This window comes from Panthera tigris, chromosome X (assembly GCF_018350195.1).
Source record: "Panthera tigris isolate Pti1 chromosome X, P.tigris_Pti1_mat1.1, whole genome shotgun sequence".
Classification (NCBI taxonomy): Eukaryota; Metazoa; Chordata; class Mammalia; order Carnivora; family Felidae; genus Panthera; species Panthera tigris.
In genome coordinates, this window is record NC_056677.1 from 33,687,558 (window position 1) to 33,703,966 (window position 16,409).

Here is a 16,409-nt window from a genome sequence, read left to right on the forward strand (position 1 = left end):
ACTATGGGGAGGCGTTTGTCTTGGCTTTGGGGATACATCAATGAAACAGGCAAAACTCCCCACCCTCATGGAGCTTAAATTCATTTGGGGAGACAGACGAAGAGAGTAAATCAAATAGCATTTGGAGATGGTAAGTGTGCTGGAGAAAAATAAAGGATGGAAGGGCATAAGGAATGCCAGAGAGGCAGGGTTCTAGTTTTAAATCGTGTCGTGAGGGGAAGGGCTCGTTCTCACTCAGAAATGAGAGATCTCTGAAGTCCAGGCAGAGGAAAGAGCAAGTGCAAAGTCCCTGAGGCAGGAAGCAGGCCAAGAGTACTCTGGAGGAGCAAAAAGGCCCAGGAGGGCTGGAGCCGAGTAAGCACGGAGGGAGCCACTGGAGGTCCCATCAGAGGAACCAGGGAGGGGTGCACCGGCTCCCGCTCTGCAAAGTGGGATGTGTGGAAGGTTTTGAGCAAAGGAGTAATCTTCTTGGACTTTGGTTTGAATAGGATAGCTCTGGCTTCTGTGTCGAGAACAGAGCATGGGGGCAAGGGTAGAGACAGGGAGAGATGCCAGGGATGGTGGCTGGGCCCAAGTGGCAGTGGTAGACATGGCAAAGTATCCTCTTTGTGCGTTTCTGGAATGACTGAATTATTTTCCTTTTTTTGCCAAGAACACGTGTTACCTAAAGTTAATTCCTGCGATACCCTGTCAATATCAGACATCTGAATCGTGCCCATGTCTCTTATTTGGTGGCAGTGTCACATATGTGTGCGACGTGGATATTTGAATATTGAGAGGAAGGTTAAATAAGTCACTAATAGAGATGAGTTTTTGTCTTCCCTTGAATCATCTCGGGGGAAAGTTCGGACCACCGAAAGACCACCACCACCTTACCATTTGTGTAAGAATCTTGTTATCGAACAGGTCGTTCTACTCATTTAAAAATGGGCCCTCTTCTGGCATTACGTCTCATCCGTGCCAAGTTCATCTGAAAAGAGGCAGGAGCTCGCCTAGCCCCTCAGCCCCCATTAACACAAAGCCAGATCGAGCACAGGCCTTCAGGGATTGCCTTGCTGTCTACATTCTCGCTTCTTGTTTGCTTTAGATGTGTATATATACATGTAGGGTTGTTGGGGGTTTTTTGGTATTTTGAAGATGATATGTAAAAATTTTGCAAAGAAAATTTTCCCTTTTGCGCATAATGAAACTCCAGGAAAGCAAAACCTGTTCAGCAACATAATCATGAGGGAGACCTGTGCTGTTCAGCCACAGATTGGCACTTAGAGTCATATGTATGGAGTTGCTGATAGGAGTAGTTTATCCACATTCGTTCCCACCCAGCAACTCCCAAGGACATGGCCACCAGAAGGGAGCTCAATTTGAAGACGAGATCACCACAAGATTCAGTCCGCGTTTATTGATCTCCCGCTGGGTGTTCACTGTGGGCACAGTGACTGGCTTTCAAATTAAAAAAACAATGGGAATCATCCTCAGACGAGCAGCGATTCTATTAAATGGGCATTAGGACAGAATGTCTGAACGACCTGTTGTCTTGTAAGATCAGACCCAGGTTGTGTGTGGGTGAGGCTCCGGTGGGTACAGAGGAGGTAACTGACCTTATTTCCTCCCACAAGACTCTGCAAATCATAATATATACACAATTAACAACACAAGATGGGATAAATGTGCAGTCAGCAGAAACTTTCTGTCAACGGGTATTAATAATATAGTTGCAGCTCTTGTTTGTAAGCTTACACTGGCATGATCTTTTTTTTTTTTTTAATACCTCTTCTTATTAGTGTGGAATTTGATCCATCATTTCACAGCACTGGTCCGCTCATAGGTCCCAAGGAAAGGAAGCACAGCACTTCTGCGGTTGCTCAGCCACCTGCTCATGACACTAAGGCTGTTTGTTGGTGTCCCTGGTGCTCACCTGCCTGTGTCTGTGTGTGTGTGTGTGTGTGTGTGTGTGTGTGTGTGTGTGTGTGTGTGTGAGAACCGGGCCAACAGATTTTAAATCTGAGCGAGATCAACTTGGGGGTTCTGTGGAGGGGGTGTGGCACAGAGGGAATCCCCCAGACATTAAGCTTCTGTCACTTTAGCCACTGCAGCTGCTCCTGATTCCTAAGTACACAAATCTCCTCCTAAGTGGCTTCGCTGCCCCAATTCTTAATAGGCACTCACCTATATGCCATCTATTTATATATCTGGGTCATCCGTGCAACCAGAGGTGTGAGCTACGCCCAGACAGACTTAACCTCTGCTTTGTTCACTGGCTTCTCTTACATGCTCCTAGAGGCTTGAAGTTGGAGGAGGACACTCCCTGTTGGCGTAAATCAAACACCCAAGTCCAGTGGTCAACACTTTCAGGGAGAACTCGACAATACTTTCCAACGGGGGAAAAAAATGCCAAGAAGCTCAGAATAAGCTGCCCTTAAAATTTCTCCCTGATACAACGGAACGTTTCTCAACGTGTTAATAAGCATGAAGCGAAATTCTTTTTGGCTTCTGGGGCCTTCCTTTGTGGATTTGTTTTTTGTTTTGTTCTGGTTTGGTTGTTTATTTGTTTGTTGTTTAAGAGGGAGCAGACCTAAAGTCCAGAACCTTTTAGGCTGCCCATTCTTTCTCATTTCCTAGTAGGATATACAGGGTCCCTAATAACATGTTGGGACATTTCCTACGACCCTTTGTTGAATAGTGGAATTAATATAAGGTGGAACCGGTTGGGCTAATTCGAAAGGGGTCTAGTAATTGAAGTAGCAAAAGGCTGTGTGAGTGAAGTGGTCTTTACTATGATTTTAGCAGCTGTGTCACCTTGACTTCCTGTGATCGGCCTACCTCCACCGTGTCTCCACCACGTCCGGACCCAGTTTTTAATTCGGGAAGGACTGCCAACAGTGATCCATTTCCACCGCTTCCCGGGCCCCTAGGACATTAGAGATTGTCCAGTCTCCAGCCAGCCACCTGCTTGGGGGCCCCTCCCCAGCTAGACTCCCGCAAGCTGAGTACAAAGCTCGGCCAGCACAGGCCCCGGGTGAACGCTGTTGACGAGCGTGGTCTGCACCCTAGCTAGTGGCGGGGCCTGCTGTTGGCCCCTCTGAGGGACGCTGGGCACCTCAAAGAAGCACGTAAAACTTTCGCACTGGAAGGGCTCCTGTAGGTGTTCCTGAGGCCAGTCCCGTCATTTCACAGAGAAAGAACAAAGGCACAGATCTGCGACGGGCGTGAGCTGGTGGTTGCATATTTAAGGCCTGCGGGAGGACAGGAAGCATTGTTTGATGGAATGAAAGCATTCCTGGAGCTGTTTCCTATGACACGATCAGCCGCTTCACTACGTAAGCGTAAGTGAAGAAAGGCCTGTGGTGAGCCCACCGCCAGAGCTGGAATTCCTGACTTTTCATAGGGCTGTTCAAAGCCCTTTTCATATTTTCAGAAGCATCTATGTAGGATCCGTTAGACAGTGTGCACATCAGACCCTGGCTGCTCAGTGATAAGATCCAAGCAGAAGCCAGAGTTTGTGACAAGTCGCTGTGCGCTCGTGACCTAACTCCTGGAATTTGAATTCTAGGAATCGGCTACAGGACGACACAATGTTGAAATATAAAATGCAATTGTAGCGGGCTTTACCGGGTATACAAAAGACTACCATGCCTGCCCGTTGGCGTACTCGGGGCCCGTGAACTGTGCTGGCCTTTTGTTTGGCGTACTCGGGGCCCGTGAACTGTGCTGGCCTTTTGTTTCCCAGAAGTGTTTAGAGAAGGAAGAAGTCCCTTTCTTCGAGTCTCCCACTTCTCCTGTTGGAAGCCCCCTTCACAGACTTGTGCATTCGGTTCTGCATCTCCTCCCTCTTCCCCAAATTCCGGCACCAGTTCCCCACATTCTAGTGATGGCGTCCTTCCCACCATCCTCTGCTTCTGTTTCCTAAGACACAACGGTCCCTCAGCTGTCACTTCCGGCCTCAGCCCTGACTTGCCTCTGCGACTCTCTCCCAGACTGCAGTCGCACATCCACGGGTGCCTTCTGAATATTCCCTGCGGGGCCTTTGGTCACCTCAAATCCAATAGAAAACAGGGCCAGGACCGGATGGTCTCTGAGTTTCCTATTGGTTCGCAAACCCAGGTTTAACAAACCCGTGTTTAAGATCATCTCAGTTCTCTCCCTTTCCTCAAACTTCCCCGTCCGCTTTTAATGATCACCCTAATCTCCCCATCATGTAAGTCGTGTAACGTGTGCTCTCTTCCACACATACTGTAGCCGCAAAAGCCAGGGAGCAAAAGGGTTGAATTGGCTGACATACTCGCTGAGAGAGGAGCAGCTCAGAGCATATGTCTTCACTGCTCTCAGGATGACACGGGCATCGTCATATAAAAAGTAAGGCTTGTTGTCATGCTAGGGACCCTTATACATTTTTGAGCGTCTCTTTAAAACTGCGATGCATGACCCCCTGGGCAGCTTTTTCTTTCCTTGTCTTCCCCGGCAACCAGTTGTCACCTCGGAGAGCTGGCGGAACAGTAGGCGTGGAGTCCACAGATGAGCCGACTTTCCTACTCCCACTGCTGACGGTTTGTCAGTCACGGGGAGGACCTAATAAACTCTCTTGTGTTCCTTTGCCCAATGGGCACGTCCCTAAATAGATTTCAGAGTGAATAAGCACGACGACGTGGAGATTCTGATTTGGTGCATCACAACGTTAGAGCTGCAGGGAAGCACGGGACGTCAGGCCTCTCCACCTCCTGATCTTACTGAAGAGGGGACGGAGGCCCAGGAAGGTTAGGTGAACTGCCCAAAGTCACACAGCTGATTTGTGACACACGGCGGCCCTAGCCCTGGTATTCTGACTCCCAGCCCACAGCTCTTCCCTTCACCTGCCTTTTAAACCTACCGGCTCCTCTGCGGCCCCTCATCTGGAGTGGGCTCTCCAGCCCCCTGGAAAACCCCAATAAATTCCGCCTCCTGGTCCAAAACAGTGTTTTCAAAAATACTCTGTTATACAATCTTAAGTTATAAATGTGATGGATCCGCACCCTTACTACTTCAAGTTTAAAGAGAAAACCACGACGTGGTGGAAACTACTGGTTTGTCTGCCTTCCTGTGTGTTTTATCCACATGCACAAAATCAGGTCAGAACACCTTCCAAGCCGTGCAGAGATGCCCTCCCCCGCAGCCTCCTCAGCATCACGCTTCAAGGAAGAATGGGCAGAAAGCACAGTTTGCTGGTTCCTTCTGAAAACCTAACTCCTGAGGACCCTATATTTTCAGGATTTAATCACTGTTTTAATTATTACTTGGAGTTTCTGTGCCATGTGGTTTTTCTGAGGTATAGAATCGTCTGGAGTGGGGGAAGAACATTTGACAATGCCTCTGCTCTGCACGGAGTCGCCAGGGGTGAATTAACCTATAAACCCCTAGGATGAGTGAACCTTGGCTTTCACCTAAAATGCTACCTAGCTGAGATTTCGGCCCACAACTTCTCCTGTGTGTTTCTTTAGGCTGGCTTTAGTTCCTGTGCTTTGTATCCCATCTGGCTTCTTAGGATGGGGTGTCTTCAGGGCGCCTGCGTGGCTCAGTCGGTTAACAAAGTCGGTCCAACTTTGGCTCAGGTCATGATCTCACGGTTCATGGAATGGAGCCCTGCCATCGGGCTGTGTGCTGCCAGCTCAGAGCCTGGAGCCTGCTTCGGTTTCTGTGTCTCCCTCTCTCTGCCCCTCCCTCCATCTCTCTCTCTCTCTCTCTCTCTCTCTCTCTCTCTCTCTCAAAAATAAGTAAACATTAAAAAAAAATTGTTGAAGGATAGGGTGTCTTCGAGAGAGCTTGTGCTTCTGTAAGTCAATTTTTCATTGTCTTTTCTTTAATTCCATAACACGTGGGTTCATGAGCCCCACCTACAAGAACAGATACACATTATTCCAACGGTGACACAAGCGTGTATTTAGCATCTCATACAGTTAAAGAAATAAAAAATACAGGGACTTTGCACCGTCAGACCCATACCAGGCACAGCCTTTCACGGTAAGACAGGAGCTGCTGCTGCTGCCGCTTAGTCAGAGGGCTGTGGTCTGTGTGCAGAAGAGGCAGCGGGCCCAAGTTCAATGCCTGTGGGCGCGTGAGAAACATAGAAGCGCTGTATCTCTGGCTCCTCTCTGAGGATCAGGACGCTGCAGAGACAATTGAGAGACTTCCCTGCATCAGCTGTGTTGACCTGGCGGGAGCAAAGGACAGTGCTGATCTCTGCCACTGCTACCCCAGTATCCACTTTAGGATGAAACCAAACCTCAGTAAGTCTCTTCCAGAGCCTTTTGGACACCCCGTGATATACTGGCAAACCTGCCCGCAGTATCCTTTCAATGTAATTTTAAGCTAACGTGAGCCTAGTTCTGATTTCCTACTTCTGATTTACCTTTTCTACTGCTGCCATTATAGGTTTTTTGGCCTCATCGCCAAGCCTAAATTAGAAGTAGCGGGGGTACATCGCTATCTGTATATCTTGAGCTGCACAGGAAGCACACAGAATATGTCGAGCTGCCCCGGGATGCTAGGAGTGATATGAGACTGAGCCTCAGCCTGGCTACTGCCGGCAGGCACTGGGCCTGCCCTCCTGGCTTGTGGTTGACGTGAGGGTGTATGGGAGGCGGCGGTACCTTCCCCAGGCCACTTGTGTGGCCTCTGATCTCCAGGCTCTGATCTGTCCCCTCTTAAGCCACACCATTGGCTCCTTGCTAATGGAGTCTTCCGAGAAAGAAACATGACTTCCTTGAGAAAGCTAAAGCAGTGACACAATGATTGGCTTAGAAAGTTCAGGTCTCTGAGGTGCCCGGACACAGAATTGCTTTGGTGAGCCCTGAGCCTCGCGTGTGCTTGTAAAGGTACACGCAGGGGTGAGTGTGCGTGTGTGGGTGCTGACAAGAACCAAGGAGAAAATCACCCAGACAACGAAGACTTTTGTATTTGGCTTGTCTTTGTATGTTTCTTTTCCTTGGTAAGAAGCATTATTATCGTAGGCAAAAAGAGAAAGCACTAGATTGTGTGTTACGGAGCTTCAGCCCTTTGCCGGTAGTTTTTTCCTTCAACAGCCTGGCACTTTCGTCCACCAGCACTGCCACCAGCAAGTAGGGTTTTACTCACTGCAGGGCGCACCGCAGCCCAACCTTCTCTCCCTTGTCCATCTCATCGTTTCTTCTTTGCCCTTAGCATTATGATTTCCCCGGATCACAGCACCTGCCTGGATTGGCATTCTTACCATTTCTGAGAGTTCCTAGCAGAGATTCAGACAGTATGGCAGGGAGATGGCTAACATGAAACTTCTTTCCCCTCCTCACATCCGCAATCGGCTGTGTATCCGTCCGTGCAGCAGACACACAGCTCCTGCCCTCGAGGGAGGTCACAGTCCTGGATGTGCACAGTAGGAGGAAAGGGCGCAGCACGACGATGGCATAAGTTCTGTGTAAGGAGGCTGGGAGGCGTGGGCACAGTATGCCGAACGAGCTTAGGATGTAGATAGGTAGCGATAGGAAGGGGAAGAATTCTAGGTAAGGGGATCATCACGAGCAAACTTTGAGAAGCAGTAAAGCACAGGAAGTACACGGAGAACAGCTCCATTTTACTGGAACTACACAGAGTGCAGAAAGACTAAGGAGGGAGATGCGGCTGCAGAGGCGGGTCCTGTTTGTGCAAAACACCTTGCATATGTGGGGCTCGGGCTTCCAGACGCAGAGCTGGTCGCTCAGGGATCTTTGAGTGTGAGAAGAGCAACATTGGAGAAGGTCTTTTCTCTCTGGGCTGTTCTTAGATTCCTACCAGAGAGGTGCTGGGTGGAGAAAGGGCTCCTTAGAGGGTGACTGACCTGGTCAACTTCAAGATACTGGATGGCTTTTCTCCCATACAATGTGGCGCCCACAGTGTTGTGTTTCTTTGCGTCCATTGGCAGTCTTTAAGAGGTACCTCTGAGGTCTGCAAAAATAGCCTTTTAATTTTAATGTAATTTACATTTTATGAAGATTTTAATAAGTTGTTATCATAGGTTTTGCACCTTACGTGAGAGAGGTGTCCTATACAAAAGCAGTGGTCGCATTCTGACAAAGTACTTTTTGAAAGGAGGAAAGGGATAGAAATGTTGATACCGTTAGCCCTAAAAGCCAGATTTCTGTTAACTTTGATATACTGCATTCACTATTTGTTATGATGGTAAGTGAACTTGATGAAATGACTGGTCCCAGAAATCTAAGCTATCAGACTCTCATGTTTGGTCACTAAAGCCATCGCACCCCAATAGCGACTGGCGGTAGGTGTGTAGAAACGAGCTGCTCAGTGCATGTCTGAAGCGTTACTGAATCTTTGGAGGCAGTCACGTGAAATAGCAAGTCTGTGGATGAGACTTATATTCAGCCTGAACAGTGACTGGCTTAACTGAGTTTTTAGTTTTGTTCAGAACATTTATGCTGTGACATCTACAACATTAGGCAGATAACGGTAGAGTGGGAAGCAGAGGCAGAGGTTTTTCTCTGGTTCCATTTTAAGGCCCCTCACAGTATTCAGCCGATGGAGCAGCTTTGTAAGTATATGACATTCAAAGGACTCTTATGAAGAAGAGGTTCTAAGACCCAGAGAAATGAAATCTATGTGTTTGGCAATGAATATTTAGCGTTTCCTCTGTGCCTGGCGCAGTGCTAAGCATTGAGTGATAAAAGCTCAGGCACTATCCTTCGTCCCTAGTGTTCACTGCACTCTTACCCCTAATGAGCGGAGAGTTCAATTTTGATTCTGGTGGATAAAAAGCATTTTATGTTTCCATTTTATGCTTCCATGTGGCAGAAGAGGCTGTTCACGGGAGGTAGTTTCTTTAGCAGCCACCAGGTGTCAGCAAAGGACTTGAAACTCTTGACCGCGTCTGCATTCTTGGCTTTCTTAACTCCCCGAGGCCCCCATTGGAACTTTTCAAAGGCAGTAGACCTGCACTGGGCCGCCTTCTCCTAAATATTAGTGTCAAATACTTTCTCCTCAAGATTGCATCACATTTATTCACCTTTCCCTTATAAAACTAGCACTAGTCCCTCGGTTTTTTTCTGATTTAAAGCTTCTAATTCGGTCTTTTCACAGTGATGGTTCTACAGAGTAGAAGGCAATCGGGGTGGGGGTGGGGGAATATCACCAGGCTCTTGCTTTTTCCACTCATCCCTTCCACCAAATAGAAGAGAAACAGTCTGATGGTGGAGCTTGGTGGATCCAGACTGCAGAAGGAGTTTTCAGAGTGTACAGGAGAGAGGCCCAGGCATCTTCACTGGCCCTGCCATCTGGTTCCTCGTGTAGCATGTATTTGGGACAGTGTGTTGATTGACAGGGGAAACCTTGGCATGGTGGGTATTGGTTTGTATCATACGGCTTTGCTCCCGTTTCTCATCTCATCACGCCTCCTCGCTGGGATGGCCACGCGGGACAGGAAGCAGAGGCATTTGGTATAGGACATTGGGCGATAGGGTGGGACAAAACTGGGGAAGGCTCTCCCTGGAGACCCGGGCTTCTCTCAAGCTTCATGCAGTGTCAGAAGAGGTGGCCATTAGAGGGATGTCCGTTTGAATGAGCTGCTAAGCTACTGGGAAACTGAAGGAGAGACCAGCTGGGGAGATAGAGACAGAAAGTCAAGTGCTGGCTTTAGCCACTGATGCTGCTGGGTTGTGTGGCCTGCAGGGGAGGGAGAGTAAGGCATAGCATGTAGCCCCAAGTCTACCCCCTGAAGTAAGGGCCCGATTGATGCAAGGTTCTCAGTTTAGACATGCTGTGGGGATTTCCTTTGGACCGATCAGCAGGATTTGCCAAATCGCATTACAGCTAATTCCAGGAACTACTCAGATGCTTCTGTTGTTTTGTATTGACTAAAGCACTGTAAATAAGGAAGTGTATCCATAGGGATTCAAAAGTATTTTGAATGTTTTGCTTTTGTAGAGATCTTTGCTATAATAGTGAAAGAAAATCATCTTGCTCCTTACAACATCATGCGAAATGTCCTCAAAACATACCATATCCAGAGGAACCTGGCTAGCTCAGTCTGTAGAGTGTGTAACTCTTGATCTCAGGGTCATGAGTTCAAGTCCCACGTTGGACATGAAGCCTACTTTAAATTAATTAGTTAATTTTTAAAAATCGTACGAAAGCCACACATGCTATTGAAGAGGGTGGCTCGGCACTGGGCAGCGGCTCTCCCGGGGAGGGCTCTCACACCTGCATTGGCATGCATTTTTAATTCTCTTTAATTTTTTTACAAGTTTATTTACTTATTTTGAGAGAGGACAGGGGAGGGGCAGAGACAGAGGGGGACAGATGATCCAAAGCGGGCTCCACGTGGACAGGAGAGAGCCAGATGTGGGGCTCGAACTCATGAACTGTGAGATCGTGACCTGAGCCGAGGTTGGACGCTTAACCAGCTGAGCCACCCAGGCACCCTGCGTGCATTTTTTTTCAAAACAGTTTTAAAGACAAAGTTTCTTATTATCAGCTTGACTTCCAGTTCATGTGATAACTGCCTGTGGGTCTGTGTAAGGGACAGGTCGATCGTACAAAACAAAAGGGTGTTTACACTGTGATGCCTTTGAGCCACCCGTCTCCCACATTTCCCACTACTCCGGGGACTCCTGCAGCAAGCGCCACTTGCCCACGGGAACGTGAGTCTTCGCATCCAGGCCACATCGCCGCGTCGATTCCCAGCTTCACAGTTTCACGCTCCCTTCTCCTCCCTGCTCTTTTCAGATCACTGGCGTGATCCTGCTGGCTGTTGGAGTCTGGGGCAAACTCACTCTGGGCACCTACATCTCCCTGATCGCCGAGAACTCCACAAATGCCCCCTATGTGCTCATCGGGACCGGCACCACTATTGTGGTGTTTGGCCTGTTCGGATGCTTTGCGACATGCCGTGGTAGCCCGTGGATGCTGAAGCTGGTGAGTGTGTCACGACATAATACTGCTTTTTCGATTACTTTTTGAAACCACAGAAATCACACGAAAGTGACATGGCCCTTCTTGAAGCCACAGACAAGACCTTCATAGGTGTTGCCTCTAATCTTAGTCCAGACCCTTGTCTAATCCACCGTCTAATGCCCTAGAGGGCAAAACAACCCCAAACACAGCTTGGCACACACACGCAAAAAGCCAGTTCTCGTCCCTCGAAGTGGGTGGTGACAGAGCAGTGACCAGTGGTTCCATGAAGCCATTTATATCCTCATGGCAGGACGCCTTGGGTTAGTTTTGAAGTGTTCCTCCCAAGTCTCTTCAGGTATGTGACGTGCAGCGTGGGCAGGCAGCACCCCTAACATGAGCAGCCTTTCCTCTCCAAGTTCCCACTGGAGCAATACTTCCTGCTTCCTTAAACTTGGCCGTGCTTGGCTGAGTGGGCACACTCTTCTCCGAACCTGCACACCCGAGCTCAATGCTATGGGAGTCGAGCTAAGCCAGAGCTTCCCCGCTCGACAGAGGGTTGGCGCAGGAGCAGATTTTGACTGCCAGCCCAGCGCTGGGCGCCTTTACTATAATAGGACACTCGGCGTGATGTTCCCCAAAGGGCAAGGGGCAGGCTGCTGAAAGGCTGTTACCATGATTCTCAACGTTCTGGTAGACTCATTGCTCAACTGTCTACCCCCTGCCCGTGCTCACTGCCTATGCTAATAAGAGTTCATGTTCAAGGATTTTATAGATAAAAGGTAGCAAGGGCCTCTCCTCAAAAGAACAATTTGTTTGAAGAGATTGATTTCAGATGTCTCATTTTGTGAAAGGGGAGAGTGGAGAGTCTGTCCGCGCCGTGCTGCCCATACTTCCTTGTTTAGCCCTAGATTAGAGGACATTTCATACCCTCTAGTGACAGAGATGGGTGTGAGGATGACTCTCTCCAAAGGAACCACCTTCCAAACTGGCACTGATCAGTCCCTCTCTCGACAGCCTCACGGAAGTAGTGTTTGATTCAGCCACTTCTGTCCTGCAGACCACGCAGGAGGTTGATGGCCTGGCCACCACTGATTCTTCCGGGTTGGTGGAAAAGCCAGAGCGAGGCCACATTGAGGCATTTCTGCTGCTGTCACCTGCTACTCTATGCTGGCCTCCCGAGTCTACCTTCTAGTACTTCTGAGAAGCACTAGGATTTCTTTCTGTCTGGTGTGATAGTCCTCAATTCTGGATGCCTGCTTAAATCACCTGGGCCACTTTTGAAAGACACCTTCACCAGGGTCCCATCTTCAGCCAACCGAACCAGACTCCACAGCAGCGAGGCCAACCGCCACAGTCTCTAAAAGCCATTTAGGAGATTCCATCCTACAGCGAAGGTTGAGAGCCTCCCGTTCAGTACAATGAGTAGCAAGGGAAGGATTAACTTGAAAGGACCAGAAAAGAAAGATGGCTAGGAATTCATCCGTCTGAACAAGAAGGGAGGAGACCTGGCCTACGTCTCTAGTGGCCGAGATGTAACCTCTTTGGGCCTGTCCCCATTTGGGAAAGAACAGCATTGGACTAACTCACCAAGGTTTCTTCCTGAGCGAAGGGGGATAGGAGAGGGGACACAACAATGGAACAGTTCTCTCTGGACTCTGCTGAAGGTGGTTTCAAACCACTCTGCCGTGTTCTCCTAACACGTGCGAGCTCACTAGCAGGTGAGCCTTTGGAGAGAACTTCTTGAGGTTTTGTTTAGTTTTTAGCTTTGGCCTTTAAAAGCCATCAGCTGGTGTGGGGAGAGCTGGGATGGGAACCCAGGGATGTCTCCTTCCAAAGCCAGGACGATTTCTACTACGGTACTTTCATCTCGAGAAAACTCGCCCCCTACCACCTGTATTTAGTGTGCGCTTTCCACAGTAGGCTTTTGGCCAGGGCCTTCTGAAGGAGAAGCAGCTGTTCTCTGGAAGCTCCTAGAAACCGGGAACTTCCCAGCGACAGGAAACCGCTGATCTGGCTGATAAGAGCGGAAGTCACTTGATTAACTGTCTGTCAGTCTAGAATTTTATGGTCCTCATTTAACCTCATTAACTGCAAAACAACTGAAGATAACTATTTCCACTTTATGGAGGCCCAGATTGGCTGCCTCTTTCCTAAGAGTTAGCCCACAACAAAGCTAGGACATAAACCTACGAGGACTTCTGACTACAGAGTTGAATGTCCTTTCTCCCACCTGCCTCTGACAGTTACTTTCCCACAGGACTTTCTGGTGGATTCTAGGCCTGGTGTGAGACTCTCTCTAGAGTCAAATGTGTTTCTTATTGTATTTTATAGTAAGTTGAGAGACAGATGTCATGTCCATGGGGCGTTCTACTCATAACTGTGTTTGCTATTTTGTTTTATGTTTTTTAAAGTCTATTTATTTTGAGAGAGAGAGACAGACAGACAGACAGAGAACCAGCGGGGGAGGGGCGGAGAGAGAAGGGACCGAGGATCAGAAGGGGGTCCTGTGCTGACAGCAGACAGCCCGATGTAGGGCTTGAACTCATGAACCATGAGATCATGACCTGAGCCGAAGTCGGAAGCTCAACTGACTGAGCCACCCAGGCGCCCCTGTGTTTGCTAGTTTAGTGGCCATGCTTTAAGTGTACGTAGAGACTTTTGTTAATATTTTCTACAAAACTGGCATTTTAAGCCAATATTCCCTCCTTTTAACATGTGCCACTAGCTGAGAAAAATAGTTTATGATCTTATGCACATACGTACTTTACAAGCAAGTAACATGACCATGTACAGTCGATCCAAATTCTAAAGCATCACCTAGGAGCATTCCAAACATTCCATTTTATTTTGAGATGAGAAGAAACAGATTGTAAGACATATGCCTTGTAGGAAAAGAGTCACTTCTCTTTCCTTTTATCTGCTTTTCAAAGTCACAAAAATGGAAACCCTTAATGTCTCATAAGTACCATGTAATTCATCCCTGAACTTAGGCACACGTGTGTGCACACGCACACACACTTAACTTGGGAAGTACGGGAAGCGTGAAATGAGTAAGAAGCACTAAGGGTTTCGGATGCTTATGGAGAGTGTTAGTAGTACAGCTTCTTTGCTTTTTAAAGACTAGCGACTCCACACACTGTGCAGAACAAGACCGGTACGGAGCCCACCGGCCCCTGCTGTAAGTGCTACATTCAGGCACGATCACCGTATCGAGGAAGAACGTTGACCTGTGCGTGTTCTGGTCTTTCTGTCAGGATGGGATCGGTACAGTCACAGAGGAAGGGGTTTGGAAGCCATTTTATTAGCTTTGCTCAAGAAAACTGGAGGGATTTGCCCACCTGAAGAGAAGCAGCAGGTTGGCACCATGGCTGTGTTCCCACATACGAAGGGCGATTGTGGAGGAGCAAGGTTGGGCTGGTGCTTCTAGCTCTTGAAAGCGGTTCTGACACCAGGGAGTAGAAGTTGCAAGGAGGCAGACTGTGGCCAGGAGAAAGAAAGCCTTTCCAGCAATTGGAACGGTGTGAAAACTGAATGGGCTGCAAGGGGCGCGTGGGTGGAGGGACTAGGCTGGGCTCACAGATGCTAGAGGAAGGGTGCATGCAGGTGCCGGCTGACCATCGTGACCGAGGTGGTCTGAAGGACTCCCGGACGGGGCAGAACGGTGTCCTGCGACCTCCAGAGTACTTTCCCACTCGACGATTCCGGCATCACAAGTAGTGCATACCTGAGTTATAAAAAGCCCTTCCAGATTTCTCCCGGTTGAGCCCAGTCTCCGGATGTGCTCTCCTTAGCATGTGTGGCCCAAAATGCTCGCGCATATTTAAACAGACACGTTTCTATATTGAGGCTCATGTGGGGAAATCTGGACAAGGGTATTTTTAAGCTTTTCCTAAACTTTGGGGAATATGAGGATTTGTGTGATTCCCTGTGATAAGAAGTTAGCTACCCCGAAGGAACACTCATTTCCATCCTGACGTGTCTGACTCTGTCCCTGTGTGCTTGGTTTTCAGTATGCCATGTTCCTGTCCCTGGTGTTCCTGGCTGAGCTGGTAGCTGGCATTTCAGGGTTTGTGTTTCGTCATGAGGTGAGTATACACGAAGTACAGAACTCACTGAAAGGGGCTTTGGGAGGAGGATTTCTGAAACCTCTCACAATGTGTAAAGGGCACATATGGGCTAGCTGGCATCTCCGGTGGTATCGCTGTTTTCCAAATGTCACTTAATATGGGCTGAAATGCCAATAAAAATCTAAATGCCGCAGGAATTTCGCCAAACTCAAAACCTTAGTTGTTGATCCTCTATTTCTTGATATAGCTACTGCCTGAAATGATTCTCCACCCGGTTTTAAAGCAAGTGACCTTCAAAGTAGATTAAATACTCCTTTTAAAATAGCAGCTTCAGCAAGGCCCAAGATTTCTGTGATTGCTTGGTATCCCCCAAACAGCCTGGGCTCCCCTGTCTCCTCCCCAGAGCCCTGGGGGCCACCCCCTGCCAACTGGGGGGGGTAGAAACGGAGGCCAGATGCGAGGAGCCTTGCGGAAGGAGAGAAGGCAGTCGTGATCTGAAACCCCTACAGCGCTTTGTTTCTAATTCACATGTCCTATTTTAGACTTCTAAAGCTGGAGAAAAAGGATTTCGAATACTGTTTTGTGATCGTGATGTAGTTTCAAGGACACTGCTGGCTGTCTGGTATCGTGTGTGGCCATTCTCACCCATACTCTCACTGTGGCTGCTCTGTTCAGACCATGGGGAGCCTCTCAGGCAGAGCTAAGACGTCCTCATGCTGTCTGTAGCCACCGTGGTGTCGCCTTTCAGACACGTATAGTGGTGATAGGTCAGGCAGGGCTGGTTCTGACAACCCTCTCCCCCCCGCCCCATAGGCTGTTAGCACACCCTGTAAATAACAGTAAAGCCACAAGTAGATACGCACGTGTTAGAAAGGAAAAGAAGCGCAAGACAGAGGTGGAAAAGACAATGAGGCCATTGAGAGTCTGGCATGATCTGTCCCAGACCCTGGTTCTGTGCTTGACCAAGTTCAGTTCCCAGTCAGCTGGCTTATGCACTTTCTGCCCCTTTCCCCTACTTGCTGTGGTTTTCCCCTTACCAGAGGTGCAGTCTCAGATGTCAAGGCTGACTTCTAGAACCCATCTTGTGCAGGTGCCGTATCTGGAATTAGATTCCCTATTCTTATTCTCAGGTGAGGCGAAACCTGATGAAGTCACGGCCTCGGCAGCCCTAGCGGTACCCCCAGTGGGTGTGTGAACCCCAGATGCAGCCAAGCCCTTGCCCCCTTCCCCCCCAATATACTGCCGTGACTGGGCTCCACTAGGGGTGGGGGGTTCTCTCAGTGGTCCCTGATACCCAGTGCCTGGGCCCCCTTATCTACCTCCCCTCTGCATCTGAAACACTTAAGGGAGCTGGGGGGAGGGGGAGGGGTTGCAATGCCACTCTGACCACCGGCGAGTGGGTCTTCAAAGCGGCCCGGTTCTATTCCGTGTGCACCTGCCCACAACAGACAACGC

General features: G+C 48.9%; 1 protein-coding gene across 2 annotated transcripts in view; it reads left to right on the plus strand.

Moving 5' to 3' along the window:
• TSPAN7 (tetraspanin 7) overlaps positions 1–16,409 on the plus strand; it is a 125,231-nt gene that overhangs the window by 90,320 nt on the left and 18,502 nt on the right. For both annotated transcript variants that reach the window (XM_042974939.1, XM_042974940.1), the window contains exons 2-3: positions 10,720–10,908; positions 14,898–14,972. In XM_042974939.1, coding sequence (XP_042830873.1) covers positions 10,720–10,908; positions 14,898–14,972 — 264 coding nt within the window. The remainder of the gene's footprint in view (positions 1–10,719; positions 10,909–14,897; positions 14,973–16,409) is intronic.